Genomic DNA, 16,903 nt, shown 5'->3' with positions numbered 1-16,903 from the left:
TAGAAAGAACTGCTCCGCACTGTACTTCCCAATGAAACCAGTCCGATGCACGAAGAACTGTCATCGTACAGAAGGTCATGAAATACTTCAACTCTGGCGTTTATCTTCGTTTTCATCATGGGTCAGGAATTTTAATCTATGATGTATTAATAATTAATTACATAAATGCAGCAAGCTTTAAAAATCTATGGATTTTCTATCATTCTGATGTCATCATTCGACCATAGATTTCATATGTTTGGCCATCTATCAACACGTACATGTAAAAAAGTATCTATTTCCAATACTTGGAATTGCGGCGTCGCAATGGCCAACAAAATAAAATATTCCAGTCGCCCAACTGCCCATAAAACCGCCAAATCGGTAGTCCCTGGTACTCATTTTCTGATCGACAACACCTCATCTTTCCAATGCGTGTTGGTATATTAATCCCGTAATCCGTTCATCGGAGCTTATAATTGTATACCTCATTCGCGGAAAGATTAGACGCTGTCTTCTAGTTCTTCAATTCAAGACTCCCAATCATCCGCTTAACAATTTCACAATATCGCCTCTAGAGTGTAATTACCTGGCTTCTATTCGCGAAAAAAGTATGTATGACATACTACTATCTGCCCGTTTCTCTGGCTGTCTGTTTCTAAAATTTCAAATCCTAAAGCTTAAGATTCAAACTCTGCGCCGCCGGAGGCCATGACTCGCACAGATGCCTGAAGAAAGCATATACATCATGTACCCAGAACCAATTACGTTAGTGTGTATAGATAGGTGTTGTTTTTTTGCTAATACCTATAATTCAGTATTCAATGGTTCGACAAATTAGGCAATTTTTGAAACGAGTGTGGTGTCATCTTGGCCCTACAAACGTTAGTATCTATATATACCATGCTGGTGCAAGGCTAATGCAGTTCTGATGACCACATCTTTTATGATAAGAGCGAATTTAACTTGGCACATTTAAATGACCATTTTATCTCACAATGTATCCGGCAACATTTCAATGTCCATAATTTTTGACGGAGGCGGATCCCCGATAATATCCTGTCCATCTGAGCAACAGTCTACATATTGTATACTGGTATCTCAGAAGCACGTACACTTGATATACCCACAGCAAATCCATTTCTGATAATTCTCGATGTTAAAGGCGTATGTCGCCAGTTGCGCATGTCACAATTGTTTTCTTTATATACGGAAAGCCATTTGTGCTTTTTATTGAGAGTCAGCCTAACGGCAACTTTTGACCACAGCGAAATCACACTAGATGCAAATGTCTGACGAATTTTAAATCCAAGCTCTTACAAACGTAGATACCGTTTATGTCTGACTAAAATATGTTGCAATGTCACAGCCGAAGTTCGCACCGATTCGCACCGTCCAAACCCACTTTAATCCTCAATATGAATACATGTATCTGAGGTACTTTGTCACGTCACTTGATCGTCACACGATCAGCTTCTCGGTGGTGTGACGATTTCAAATGATTCAAAGACACAGCCGCTATCATCTCGCGAAGATGCAAGGTCTCTGGTCAAGCATGGGTGAATAACCGGCAGTATGGAGGTCATCGTCATTTGAGATTATCGCTAGATGTTTTGCTTGTATTCATGCCGTTCCGCTGATTTTTCAATAAGTCTACAATGCATCTCGGTGTGAATATGAAAGTTGTGACGTCATAAGTGTCTGAACATTAAATGCAAGCTCTTTTACAGGGTGTATGTTGATAATAATCACAACGTATCCGATGCTATTTACAGAATTGCGTTGACTCATATCATAATTATTAGCATTGCGGTTTATTTTTATGTTGCAGCGAAATTACAAAAGGGATTACACGCCAACAACACTGTTGTAGTATCAGTACAACAAAAGATATATCACAAGACAGTCGCAACAAGGAAGGTTTATAAGCGCTCTCTGTGATACTCGTAGGTAAAAATTACAGTCCCTGTTTAAAAAACCAATATATATATATCTATATATATATATATATATATATATATATATATAGGCCTATATATATCATACATATATATATACACACATATATATATATATATATATATATATATATATATATATATATATATATATATATATATATATATAATTATATATACGTAATGATATCTGTTCCTTACGTTTCATGCATCCTTTGCATTACATTGTACTTGAGGTAATTCGTTCTAATATATATATATATATATATATATATATATATATATATATAACTAATTTGTGTTATTATTTATAACGCTCTCGTTTAGAATCGAGCTCTGTAATTTCCCACGAGGACATCTGTATACTTCGATACGATGAAAATATTATCAAAAGTCATATAGCTATGGTTCCTTAAGATGGTGCCAGGTTACGGTAGAAAGGACGCAATCGTCACCATTGGACTGTCCTTTTGATTGCCAATCGTGTATGACTGTCGGTTTCAATCGCAAAAAATAAGTGTCACAAGTCTTGCCGTTCATATAATAAGGCTGTTTGTCAGGCTCTCTCAATCGCTGGCTTAGTTTCTTCGGTCAGAGTCAGCGGCTACGCAAACAAAAATCAACAAAACTAGAAGTGACATCGGAGAAACACGGAGCGCTAAGTAGTCAAATCAGTGAAAGGAAGTCTCGCGGTGGGCTGAACATTTCATTTAGACGCTGGTTGAGAATTGACGATTCACAGCATCTGTATCTATGACGAACAATTTGCCTCAACACGGGATCAAACTGATCGAATAAATCGGCCCGTGAAGAGAAAATTAGCTCATATTTACCGCTAGTGTACATATTAAACTGTCAGAAGCCGTGTCACGCCGTTGATGTAATTACAAGAGCATATTGGATTTTTACTCAAATGCGTTTTAAGAGGTGTAAGTACGCGGAGTCACGAGTGCCAGCGTCACCGTGAGAATCACTAACTTTCTGGTTATTGTCTACTCGCGGACTGGACTGGTTATCAGTCACGCCCTTAATTCAATACGGCAGATTGTCCAAAGTTACATTCAAGCTTATTTCGTGTTCATGCATGTGTAGTGGAAGGATCGACCGTTTTTAATTCAAAAATATGATCTTTAGGTTATATTCCTACTGTCGGGAATGGACCATCAGGTCTCAGGAATAAGGAGAATTTATTTTTTCGCGTTCAACAATTTGACAAATTACTTTTATCATCTGTTGCATATTCTTATGTATATTCTCAAAATTGATTTTGGCCGAATTCCATATGAGTCTTTTTTAATTAAAAATCAACATAACCAAAAAATGAGCATTTTTACTCTGCAAATATTTTTTTATTTTTATTTTTGCCTCCAAAGGTTTTAAGGCCCGTCTAATGTTGTTCCATATTTATAGAAGCACGAGAAAAATATTGTTTCTGCATTTGTATATTGTTGGAAAATATTGAAGACAGTTTTATGTTGTTTTTTACAGCGTTATTTTTGTCCTTTCACCTATCCCATCGTTGAGTGTGTCCCCAAGTCATCAGATTTTTCTCGTTGTTCAAAGTTTTTGCGCAGTCACAACATTTTCTAAGGCTGTTTTGCTTTTTGCAGACGCTTGTAAGTGCATATCGTCATCAGGATGCACGCCCCGATTACCATGTCTCTGGGAGATCAACTTGAAGGCTGCCGACTCTAGTCGTGCGTATCGCTAGTGTTATCTCTTCACGGTGATAAATACGGAATCTTGAAGCAAATTATTCACCACCCACGATAATCTCATAATTCACCGAGCCTTGCTTGTGTGACGATTTTTTCAGAAGAAAATTTTAATGTGATATTATGTATATTATGTCTGACTATAATTACAATTTATATCATCGGTGGGGTAGCAAGTTGATACATACATACATACATACATACATACATACATACATACATACATACATACATACATACATACATACATACATACATACATACATACATACATACATACAGACAGACAGAGACAGACAGAGACAGACAGACAGACATACATACATACATACATACATACATACATACATACATACATACATACATACATACATACATACATAGTATACATACATACATACATACATACATACATACATACATACATACAGACAGACAGACAGACAGACAGACAGACAGACAGACAGACAGACAGACAGACAGACAGACAGACAGACAGACAGACATACACTCATACACACATACATACATACGTATGACTACTTCACATTACACAGAAAGACAGACAGACAAACAAACAGACAGACAGACAGATAGACAGACAGACAGACACAGGTAAATCTACACAAGCCATGAACCATCGAATATTTCGTCATCCTGCACGGTGTCGTACAGTTCATTGACCTTCTATTATCGAATGCACTTTTGTGAATGTAAACAGGAGTCATTTTCTTCGAGTGAGCGATCGAACTATTCTTTAATGTCACCGTTTTTCACAGGATTACCTCATTTCTTACACATTCATCAAAGTGGCACGGGTAATATGCCATCTGACCACACAGGACCGCTACGTAACATATCTGCATCGAACAATTAACATTCAGAACGGTATAAAGTTACCATAAATCTGACAATTTGTCCGGATTTATCACCTTGAAGTCTGAGTATGATCGGTCCCTGGGGATTATCTGTTACACAATCGTGACTTCGTTGTTATAGCGATGACGACGAACTTTTTTTTCCAATTTTGTGTGAGCTGCAGGGTAAAATTATCAAGGGCTTATGTCGTAAGCAAAATTAAATATGAAGCGTTATCAGGTCCAAAAATGAGAAATCTGAGAAACGTGTCTACAGGATACATCCATGTGGGTTCACTTTGATAGAATAGTGTGAGTAATGTCCATGTTAAAGCAAGATGGAAGGATATTAATCTTCATGGCGCGTGTTTGACTTTTAACGTTTCCATCGGAATAGCATTGTGCTGTCATTTAGGTGATAATTTTGGTAAAGCCACAGGGTTTCGAGCTGCAGTCTCACATACCGGATGAAAATAGGCCCTTAATGGACTCGATGTGTCTAAAGCGTGCAACATCGATTTCCAGAAAAACTATTTTAGAAAAGACAAAGCTGGAGATGAGGTCATCGGATGAAGCCACAGGGTTTCGAGCAGAATCTCACATACCGCATAAACGCCCTTTAAGGACTCGATGTGTCTAAAGCATGCAAAATCGATTTCGAAAACATGAACTTAGAAAAGACGAGGTAGGAGATGATGTCATCTGGTTTCCTCTACACCAGGTAAAATACGCAAAGTATGTGAAATGCTGTCTCTATGAGATAGAAATAGTAATAATTATCGCCGATAATGTAAACTTTTAAGTGTCATTTAAATGACCCTGTCACCGCTTATATTTATATAAGACGTTTCACAAGATTGTCCCATCATTTTCAAGTTGGACAGTTTTCCGAAAGTCTAGGTTTATAATCGTTATTTACGGCTTTAGAAGTTTCAGGGACGGCGCAAACATCGCCTGGAGGAAATCTTCGATGCTCTCATATCGTAGGAGTATGACCAAGGTCATTAAAGCTAATGTGAGATAACACACTTCTTGGAGATATCACATCAGGAACTATGTCCTTCAGATGAAATCGTTCTGCTGTAGCTCGATAACAATCATTTGTCACCGTGACAACTGATAAAGGCAAGCTTCCTGCATACGGAACCTGATACAGAAACAGGGCGTTCTCAACCTGAGCTATAGGGCTCTGAGCAAACGCGCAAAATCTTGCAGTGCATAAGCCCCAGTACCATGTACCTCGAGCCACATTTTTGTGTAACACTTTCGGAAAAACGCCATCACATTTGTGCAATAATTTGCTGTATCACGCCCCTGCACATTATTCTCCGTTGGTACACGTACGTTGCTTTGCGAGTTCTACAGGTAAACAAATGACGTCATTATGTATGTCAATCCGCAACGGAATTCAACCATCGCTTTTCTGCAGATTGATACAAACGTCGATCATTGTTTTTGATATCACACCTTTTTTATCTCCCAATCTTTCATATATTACCTTAACTACATATTTATTATTCCATAAGGTATATGATATTAGTAAAACCCTTACGGTCCTGATACGGGTTTTGCAAACCTCGGTCGTACAGGCCCTCGCATGCTCGAGCTCCATCGATAAGGGCTAATCGGGTTAATCGCAACAGGTTAATCGCAATGCCCATATATGTAGTCTTACCCGTTTACACGATTTATTGATCGGTGATGGAAGTCTGAACGACACCGATTTCATAGTAATCCAATATGGTCGTCGTGTTTGCCACTTTGGTGATAAATGTTTCACATACACCTTTAAACCACGAAGAAATTAAATTGTATCTGGCATGCGCAGATGCCAGTCAAATTGTGTTGTGATGACATCCAATGTCGCAACTGGTGACCATTTTGTAATGGTATTTAATATCAGGAATCATCACTCAGACATGCCGCAACTGTATTTATTGAAAGTTGGAACAGGGACAACAGACATTGAATTTCACACAGGTCAAATGGGCTACCAGACAACAACTGTCAAGTTGTTCATGTCTTAAGCTTTTCCTCGGACATTCCGAACTTAATTTGTGCAGACTTGTCGCAAGGCCAATACACACACGTGGCGTAAATTTATTTTGCATGCAATTTTTTTTTTTGGTACGGATCAATGTGGTTGCCAGGCAACCACTTCGTTACCATGTTTCATGCCTGGTGCCATTACCGTCATGTAAATATGCTCCGACCAAATTCGAACACAAATTGCACCGACGCGATGTATTGATTATGACGAACATACATTTCTCAATATAAGTATAAATATCAATATAAATGTGACGGACATGTTTTGCCGTGTCGTTCATGTCGAGAGGCTAGGCCAGACTTCCCTGAACCAAATTTTACGACACTGATGCAAGAACAATCATAATGTACTTCTGGTATGATATGATGTACAGCATCGAGTCATTTTGTTTGATAGGAACCTTTTTACACCTAAAATTATTACCCAAGCATGGGCGAAACGATTTCGTGCAAACCTTATATAATCACACATGTACATCACTTTGTTTGGAGATACAATAAAATATGGTCATGATCACCCATGCAGGTGTCATGATCTTTGCTGTTCATGTCACAACCTCATTTTAAAAATTTCACTTTGTACATCTGAAATTGTTTATTGATAGGAATATGATCACACAAGCTTCATGACCTTGGTAATCGCAGTCGACTTTATGGTGATAACCTTGTTCATATTCATACACATTGCTGTAACTTGGCCCAAACGAAACAACAAATCTAACAAGATCAAGCAGTACGGTATGAGCACAATTTTGAATACAAATTTACTCCTGAAAATGCCCTTGAAAAACAGTAAGAACCAGGCCCCCTTAAGATCTTCCTTCATGATCTGGAACTCCATTTATACAAACGTATTGACTGCAGTTTCATGCCAAATACTAGCGACTAATTCTCACATTGGACTCTGCAAATGACAATGGCTTGTTTCTATATACGCTATACACTCAATGCCATACATGGGGGAAGGGAACATTTTACCGAAACCGTTTTATTTCTCCGGCGCTAGTCATCACCGTTCTAGTTGTTTAACTGTACTGTACAGACTTTCGAACGCACGGTTGACCATCAACACTTCTTTCCTGATAGGCAAAGGGTTGAAATCTTCAGACATTTTGCCTTTTACCACCACTATAATGATCTCATTCAGATTTCTTAAGATTTCTTCGATTATTGATTTTTCGAGGCTAAAAGCTCTTCTTAAAACGTATTTCCTGCCGTTGATTTAACAATTGTTACAATAAACCGGTCCATTTGGACATTTTATCCCTATTTGCCCCTTATAGTGTGAATTTAGGAGCAAATATTTTGAAATTACGAATACCGGCTTAGTTGACATTTATCACAGTGGCATGTCCCGTTGTTTCACTGGAGGTTTCATTTCTTTTGCATTTTAGCCTCTAGATCGCTTGTTAGGATAAGATACCATACATTTCCGTGATCAATATATTTCACAAAAACCTGTGTGATAGGTGAATGCAGTCAGGCTGTAGTTAACTGAAATTGATATTCTGTCGCTGGATGAAGAAAAACCTGACGTGATTGACACGACAGGCTGTCCCTCAGAGCCAAAATGACCGTTTCAAGTTTTCTTTTAAGCTTCGTGTGCCCTGGTACAACGTTTTGAACATTTTCTTATCTGCAGTAACATTTTTATTTTGTTGACACAAAAACGAATAACAAGGCTATTTCAACACTGAAGCCGTGCTCTTTTCAAAGTTTGCACTCGATAACAAAATTTATATGGATGTCCATTTGCCTTGAGGTGTCACGGTGTCGTTTCCATAAAATACAGCCAATATGAAATAGACTGTCCCGGCAAAGAACCAATAAACATTGCAGAGTTTTACACTACAGAGAGTGTTCATACTTCGCTTCACTTTTGTATTGCACAGAAAATCCTCAGTACAGTTTGTGAGTATAGTTTGTTTTATGGTTCCAAGTAATATTGCATGGTTAATTCGTGGAGGCAGTAATGACGTCTTCCTCGATAGCAGGTCATGCACCCTATGCTTGCTAAAAAATCCTGCACACCACGATTGGATCAGCGTATAAACTTTGCATTTAGCTATTTGCGAGAAAATCGCATCTCTTTAAGGTCTAGCGCATTTGTTCAACCAAAGAATGCGTATAGCGAATCGGGCTATAGTGTTGATTTATTCGTTCCAAGTTTGAATGCGTGACGCAGTCTGTGTTCATCCAGAACGTAAAGAGCGATGGTAGCATGGCCAGCTTGCGGCGCCCTCCGTTGCAACACCACCGAGAACAAAGAAATTCCGCGATGTTCCAGCGGAGCCGAGGGCCAACATCCCTCGCGGCAGAAAGAACACAATCCAGTGGAAATGTCAAGTAATATTCTGCGCATGTGCACTTCGACTCACTCTTCGTTATCGCGAGACTTGTCCACCTAATAGAGACAAGATAATCATAACATATCAAGCATGTACTGTGAAATGAAGGACATAAGTGGTTAGATAACATTGCAATACTCGAGCGTCGCGTGGAGCGTAGCAGAGATAAGGACTCGCCAAGTGCGTCAACTAGAGGGTCTGCTGCCCAGCACTCCTCCTCATATAAAAGATTTCAGAAATCTGTTTTAAGAAAAACTCAAATACAAAGCCGGCTAATGGGTTTAAAAATCGGTTTAGTTCGTGCTCTGTCATGGGTTCCGTCAAAGCGCAAACTACACAAGCTCCGTGCGAACCAAGAAAAATCGCACGTACGGACACACTCACGCGTAAATAATTGGATAATTCTCAACGATAGAGTCGACCAGAACAACTGAAATGATATAGCGTAGACGCGGAAGACGAGTTATTAGAAAACCAGAGCGTGTTTAAATCAAACGGCCCGAGGATATCGACATTGAAGTTGTTGTTTGTTCCCCCGCGAATCTTTACTGCGTTAAGTGTTGGCATGACAGCTCTTTACGATTCTGAATAATTTTAGTAAATTTGGAACAATCCGAAGATGAGACGCGAGGATCTCTCAAAGGTTCCTGGTGTATGACGTCAGAGATATACAAGGTGTCACATGTCATTTAGGTTTCAAAGTTTTTTCTGAGAAATTCTCTCTTTGAGAGAGCATGTATTCACTCTACGTACTGCAGAACACGCCGCTTCTCTATAAAGTCTTTGCGAACTGATGAGGCACCAGCCGGCCGGAGGTAATATTTCTTGCAAGACATGAATTTATATGGAACGGTCTCTCACCGTCCCACTTTCGTTTTCTCTGACACTGGTGACTTAAAGCCCCTATTAGCTGCATCTTTTTTGCATTTTTCAAAAGATGGCTGCAAGTCAAATACATCTCGTGTGAAATTGCTTACCGAAGTGTGCCCAACGAACATTTGTCAACCATTCGCTTAGGTATTTACAATCATTGACAAATGAATTTCGAGTTGCGACTAGTACCGTACGACCGCCACAAATATAAACGTAAACGCCTGAATATTGTCGATCAAATCCATCACAATCCGTAACATTTCTCTATAGATTGGATCGTATTTTTAGTAGGTAAAATGCAAAAAGATACAGATAATGGGGCTTTAATTTGTGAACAAAGTATCGTTTATGAACATCTCTACATCCTATATATAAGCTTATAGCTATTGACATGTCATTTCGGTTTATTTTGAGCTTGTAAACAATAGTTTTAAAATCAAACCATAAAGCTAATTTCATTACATAATTAAAGCTGTATCATTTAATGTGCCCGGCTAAATTCACTGTGGCTCGTTTTTGCGGCTGACTCGCAGCGTGTTTGCAAGGTTATATCTGATTGGTCGATTGTCACTATTCACAGCCACTTAGGGAGTCTATTTATATTGTTTTCATTATATTGGTAAGATTCAGCCACCCAATTGGATAACAGCTTCGAAATCGCTGCGAGTCGGCCCCGTTTTTGCAGTTTTGGCGTTGAGCACAGTGGAATACGAAAATAGGCCGAGAGCGCCAAGCAGAATAACGGGTGATCAAAGATCTAATGGAATCTCGTTATTGGCTGAAACCAAGGTCACGTGGGCTATTAACTTTCGGGAAGGTGATCATTTCATCAATTATCGTTTATGACCGAGATATTTAGTGGCTCCCATACGGTAACAACCGGCTCCCGGAACAGAAATTCTTATTAATCCAAACCTCGTAAAATTTACATCTTGTTGGCATAAGGTGAAGTGCTACCGTGTAATCAGTCTTCATAAACGACATACGTTTATGAATACTGCATCAACAAGGACGCCATGAAAACAAATAAAAAAGTGACGTATCGGCATTACAGTGTTGAGTAAGAGGACGTCCGCCGCCGCCAACGTGTCGTTTACACAGGATGCGCATTGCATAGTCCTACGTGTGTCTGGTTCGTTCAACTATCGGTCGGAGCAGCCGTCACACAATTTTGCATTCCACAAGCGCTGGCGTTATTGGAGGCTTGGGACTTTTTGTGGGTTCATCAGAGGATGAATTCCCAAACGACTCAGCAATAAATTATTAATCGACGCTTTGATGATGATGATGATGATGATGATGATTATGATGGTGGTGGTGGTGGTGGTGGTGGTGGAGGTCACGTGGTAGTTGGTAGTGGCGGTGGTGGTGATAGCGGTTGTTGTGGTTGTCATGGTGGCTTTTAGACTATTTTCACAAAGCGTTAGAATTAATCACCGATTGCTCCAAACTTTGTGTTTTGCCTGTCTCTGCTTAGACTGCCAACTTGTTCTTTGAATGCATAGATGATATGCGCTTTTATCTATTCGAAATTTCAGGCAAGTTTAACAACTTTTGATGATGTGGCATATAAAAGAAGCCGACACATCCAACCGTTCTATGTGACAAGACAATATGCCAAATTTAAATATTCCTTTCTCCGCCTGAAAAATAATCCTACTGAATAAAACATATTGAGCACAAAGTACTCTAAAACAAGCGAGAGATGCCGAACGCAACATGTAATGATACTACGAACACAACTTGAAGAACACAGGTGTTTGTGATATCTTGAAAACGAATTCCCAATTCCATATATCACATCATAAAAGTACGACCGTACTCGGATAACGCCGCATGCACATCTCTCCGTGTCGACGACTCCAGGCATCGAACATAGAGAGCTGTGGCATGCAACCTGCTCACTGTAAAAGTTGGATCTCGAGAGGCTTGTTAGATTACCGCGCCCTCTAGGGGCTGATATTTGACTACACCGACGGTGATTCAGCTTTCGAAGATGTAAATAAATAGCAGTAGAAAAACGTGAAGGATGTTACAACCTTGTGATCACTCCATGCATGTCCTAGAGGGAATCGCGGCAGAAATTCCGAGGTAGTCATAGAAACATGACATTTACATGTGGGGTCTGTTCTGTTTGTTTAATTTCTTTATTTTTCCTTTTTTTACTGAACACTTCTCTATAGGTGTACGTCAGATGGCTGACGGGTTGAACTGCCTAATGATATATGCTTTTAGTATGGTCGGCTGAATACCGAATCGCAGAGCTATGAATATTTTGCTTATTCCGACCAAAGCGAGAGCACGCGAAGTTGGGGCTGCCTTACAAGACAGTGTGTTTTTGCCACTGGTTCGCTCACAGCGTCTTGTTCATCTCCTCTCCAGATGTCCTATCGAAGCAAGACCCGTTCGAGAGACAACATCGCGTTCATTGGTCACCAGCACGTCAACGAAGAAGGCTCTAGCAAACCGATGGTTCACTCGTCGACGAGGCGCTACCACAGCAAGGGTACGACCGTCAAGAGGACTGTTTATTCGGGGATGCTCGGGGTGCGTATCAAAACGAAAAAGGGCCTCTCGAGCAAGTGGGATTTCGTGGATCAATTCGTAGTTGTAACTTCGCAGTGTCTTTCGTACTATGACAGCCCTGTGAACTGGGTAAGTCAATCACAGAACTATTTTATGTCTCTCATTTGCAGGGGTTGTTTGGTTACTGCAGTCTTACTCTTTATCACATATGTGATTATTGATGGAGATAGGATATGTTTAATGTGTTAGTTGTGGTGTATGTTATACAATCTGCGCTCTGTTTGTTCGGTCTCACAGTAAAAAGTCAATTGAGCGAATTTAACTGTTTGAGTTTTATACAGACACGCACCACCATAATGAATGACTGACGTTTTATGTATGCACTATAACACGCTCGAACATGGCAACCGTGTCATTAAATTTAAGCTGTGTTTACTGAGCAATCAGTCCAAGAAACATCGGCCACAAATGGATTACTCGCCATTAAAGTGTGAACGTTCTCTGATTTGTGGGGGGGGGGGGGGGGGGGGTGGCGGCGAAACAGGATGCGCAGGTCGCAAAGTGTTTAACCCTGGGTGTTATGCAACGTGTAGGGCGAGGCTGCAGCTAGCAAGGGAAAATGTGAGCGAAATTATTCTGGTACGCCATTTGTAATCACAAGGCCCGCTTTCGCCTGTAGCTTTGAATGTTGTCATCGCATAAACAGGTTACTGCTTGACAATGAGTGAGTAAGTAATATTCACCGCGTTCGATCAGCGATTAAAGGGACAAAGTCGGCCATTTTTCATGAATTTTGTTTGATAAGACATACTACTTAAATTGTTTGACATGTTGAAAGATATTGAATGAATGAATGACCATGCATATATTCGATCCCGGTTTTACACATCAGACATGAAACCATCCCGAAAATGAATTAATGGTCATGACCATTAATTCAATTTCGGGATGGTTTCTTTTAATTTCTCTAAAACCGGGGTCGAATATATGCATGGATACCCATTCATTCAGTATCTTTCAACATGTCAAACAATATAAGTAGTATCTCGTATCAAACAAAATTCATGAAAAATGGCCGACTTTGTCCCTCTAAGGCTCGCCGCACCCCTGTTGTATACACACATCAACGAATGTCGAACTCTCGGAACCATGACACGTGTCGGCCATATGTTTACTATAAACACAGATAGTGCTTGATTGCAATGTCATTGGCCAACCTAAAATGATTCACATAATAATTTGATCGAAGTGGCGAGAAATTAAAACAAAATAAGGGGAAAGATGGGATGCAACCGGCAAGCTACAGGCACGGTAGTTTCTACACTCCACACTTAAAACACAAAAGATAACAGAAGCAAAAGTAAAGTTTTAGGTTATAGACAAATTTAATGCCAGAAATTCCCAAAAAGGTGAAAGATGAACGAGTTTAACTAGTTACACGAATAAACACAAATTTTTGTCATGACAGACATTTATGAGATCACTATCTCAAAGTCTTGCTGTGGTGAGAAGTCGACTTTTCACCCATAGTGCATTCAATATCATGTAATTGACTCCCAGCACAAGAAAATTGGTATATTAAAGGATGTATCATTTGCTCTCAGGAAGGGAGTTCAAAGTTGAAAAAGATAAAGCTGGGCAGAAAGTGTTTGTAAATCTTCTCTAACTTGCCATATTTTTGACAAACAAATATAACATGACTTCAAAGGAAGGCAGTCGTCGGGACTGCGCAAGTGCGACTTTCTTGTTTACAAACAATTTACATGTATCTCTTTGCATGACATCTATATGCGATATTCATACGATATTCATTGCAAACAAACATGTTTTAACTTTCATTAATCGTCAACGTACCCTAGTTACGGTGTTTACACCAGTCGTTGGGGTCCCTGGTAACCCTCGAGCCCAGTTCCGACGACTGTCTCCCTTTAATTAAATAAAATATGAGGCAATTAGTGGGCATGCATGCTTTGCTAAAATATGTTAAATCGTCGAGCATGGAAAAATTGCACGCCTTATTCTGACCACCCCTTAGATCATGGTGTATCCCTTAACAGAATGTGATTAACACAGATTTAAAACGAAAATGTAAAATGCTGGCTAATCGCTGAAATACAAAAATAAATGGCAAAAATCATTTCGTGGAAATGTTCCCCTCTGAGAAATCTTTTGTGATCGGAACCACGCAATTTCCTACGGCCTGTATAATGCCTACTCTTTCTTCCGTTGTAATGATCACGAGGTTGCGGTATCCAATGACTGTCAAATCGCGCAAAACAAACCCTACAAACTTACAGTTAACGTCCACCCTCCCGCCAAGACCAGGCTAATAAGGATTGTACGTTTCAATTACGGGCCAACGGCAGAGCCATCAACATAGCCCGGTTCAGACACACAAACAGCACACTCGACTGCAATCTTCAGCAATACAGCGTGGCAAAGGGTCATGTATACAAAATAACGCGCTAAACAGATTAGGCAGATAAAAATAGCGGGTGACGTCGGATGATGATAGTAATAGGGGAACACCATGGTAACCAATCTCGGCGTAATCCTACCCTAGCGTTCAATGGCTCCATTAAAGATATCAGATGAATTTTGCCTGAAGAATTGAGCAACGATAGCGGCCAGGATCCGGGGTCTGCTCTCTTCTTTTTGGACTTGATATGATAGAGCAACAACTTTAAGAAGGTCAAAGGTCACTCAGACTTCATCTGCGCAGTGCAGTTTATAGCTTTTAATACACTATGAGAAATGTTTACTGTAGCTTTGTGTCATAACGTCACCGTGTAAGATTAATTTAATCATTACGAGAGTGTGTATTCAGCTAAGGGCAGCAACTTGAGGGCATGGGAAGTGAACTTTTCAGGGAAAGTTGATGTGTTCAGCAACAGTGCACAAGAAATCAAAGTTAACCTAGCTAGCCCACACGTTTGTAGAGGCATAATTCGACCTAAAATTGAATGATAAATTGAAAACGCTCACCTTTTGTTAGAGATAATTTAGTTGTGCAGTTTGACAGTGTAAAAACCAAATATAAACACCCACACGTGGCACCTATTATTAACGAGATAGTTAAAAAATATGTATGTATGTATGTATGTATGTATGTATGTATGTATGTATGTATGTATGTATGTATGTATGTATGTATGTATGTATGTATGTATGTATGTATGTATGGATGTATGGATGGATGGATGGATGGATGGATGGATGGATGGATGGATGGATGGATGGATGGATGGATGGATGGATGGATGGATGGATGGATGGATGGATGGAGTGATGGATGTATTTATGGATGTATGGATGGATGTATCGATGTATGTATTGATGTATGTATCCATGTATCTATGTATCTATGTATGGAGGTATTAGGGTATGGAGGTAGACATGAAGGTTACGTGACTGTAGTCTATGAGTTAATGTTTCTCGGAATTGTGGAGAATGGTATACTCCTTTTTTATAATTTTTTCATGTATTTCACGTTTTCTTTGTCAAAGGAGAAGTTGACAAGTTGAGAAATGTCTTTTTAGACGCTGCGTGTCTGTTCCAATCACGATAAAGACGTTCAACAAGTCAACAAAAAGAGTCCAGATATTTTACTAAAAAAGTTGCGCAAGAAAAAATGTTCTGTTTTAAAGAGAAAATCGTTACAGTTGTAGCAGAACGTCTTGCAATTGCAATAATGCTGGGAAAATATAGCGGACAAATACGCTTTCTGACTCCCATACCAGCCATTGATAACCGCAAACATGTCTCTTATACATGCCCGAGACATTAGCAGTGAACATGCAGGCGGCATGTAGCATGAACACAAAGATATATTCGTCTTTCCCACTTCGTATGCTTCAATGCTTACTCCTTGGAGAAATTAAAAGCCAATAGAATCCAATGGTTGTCACGGACATCCATTTGAGTGAAGGGACTGGCCATACTATTCTACCGGGGATGGCTGTAACTTTCACTAATCACAAAAGAATCACCTCTCGCGTTACTGCTCCAGAAAACTTGCATTTATGACCGTGCACCTCAAAATGAATACGTTCCGAAATATTTTTTGGAAAAGATAACAAACGGAAAGCTTAAAATGCCTGTTACTACTACCTTTTACTATACACATATGTTAGCTGTATCTGGAGAATATAAGAGACAGTCCTTAGGTAATTTGAAATTTTTGAAAATGTTATCATCACGTATATTAGGGAGTCGGCGCAGAAATGGGTTTTATCATTTACAATAGTCATAACCACAGCCGCGAAAATATTGGCTTTTTGGGAAACCTCACACAAAAAAGTGAATTGAATCGATACCGGCGTCACCATTGTTGTCCGTTTTTTAGCGCAGGGTAGTGCGCACCTCGAAAGTGAAAGATATTAAATTTTGATCAAACTTTTCTGAATGAAACTTTTTAATAATCATTATTAGAGTTCTGTATGTTTTCCGTCAGGATATAGCTATGTGAGAGGTCGTCTGGATACCAGAACAGAGTTGAATCTCTCGGTCTTTAGGTTAGGCCTAACTCCTGTTTATTTCGTGCGTGCAGAAGTTTCATTTCCACCACGCTTAACACAGAAGTGTCTGGTAGTGATAAC

At 39.6% G+C, this 16,903-nt stretch overlaps 1 protein-coding gene across 4 annotated transcripts in view; it reads left to right on the top strand.

Moving 5' to 3' along the window:
- LOC139135450 (tyrosine-protein kinase abl-1-like) overlaps positions 1–16,903 on the top strand; it is a 160,265-nt gene that overhangs the window by 69,242 nt on the left and 74,120 nt on the right. For 2 of the 4 annotated variants that reach the window (XM_070702835.1, XM_070702834.1), the window contains exon 2: positions 12,162–12,434. In XM_070702835.1, the coding sequence (XP_070558936.1) occupies positions 12,162–12,434 (273 nt within the window). Of the gene's footprint in view, positions 1–1,810; positions 1,930–11,783; positions 11,871–12,161; positions 12,435–16,903 lie in introns of those variants that run through there. The other 2 variants (XM_070702837.1, XM_070702836.1) reach the window with 2 other exon arrangements.

The sequence above is a fragment of the Ptychodera flava genome, chromosome 6 (assembly GCF_041260155.1).
Source record: "Ptychodera flava strain L36383 chromosome 6, AS_Pfla_20210202, whole genome shotgun sequence".
NCBI classification, from domain to species: Eukaryota; Metazoa; Hemichordata; class Enteropneusta; family Ptychoderidae; genus Ptychodera; species Ptychodera flava.
This window is presented reverse-complemented; position numbering and strand designations above follow the sequence as displayed.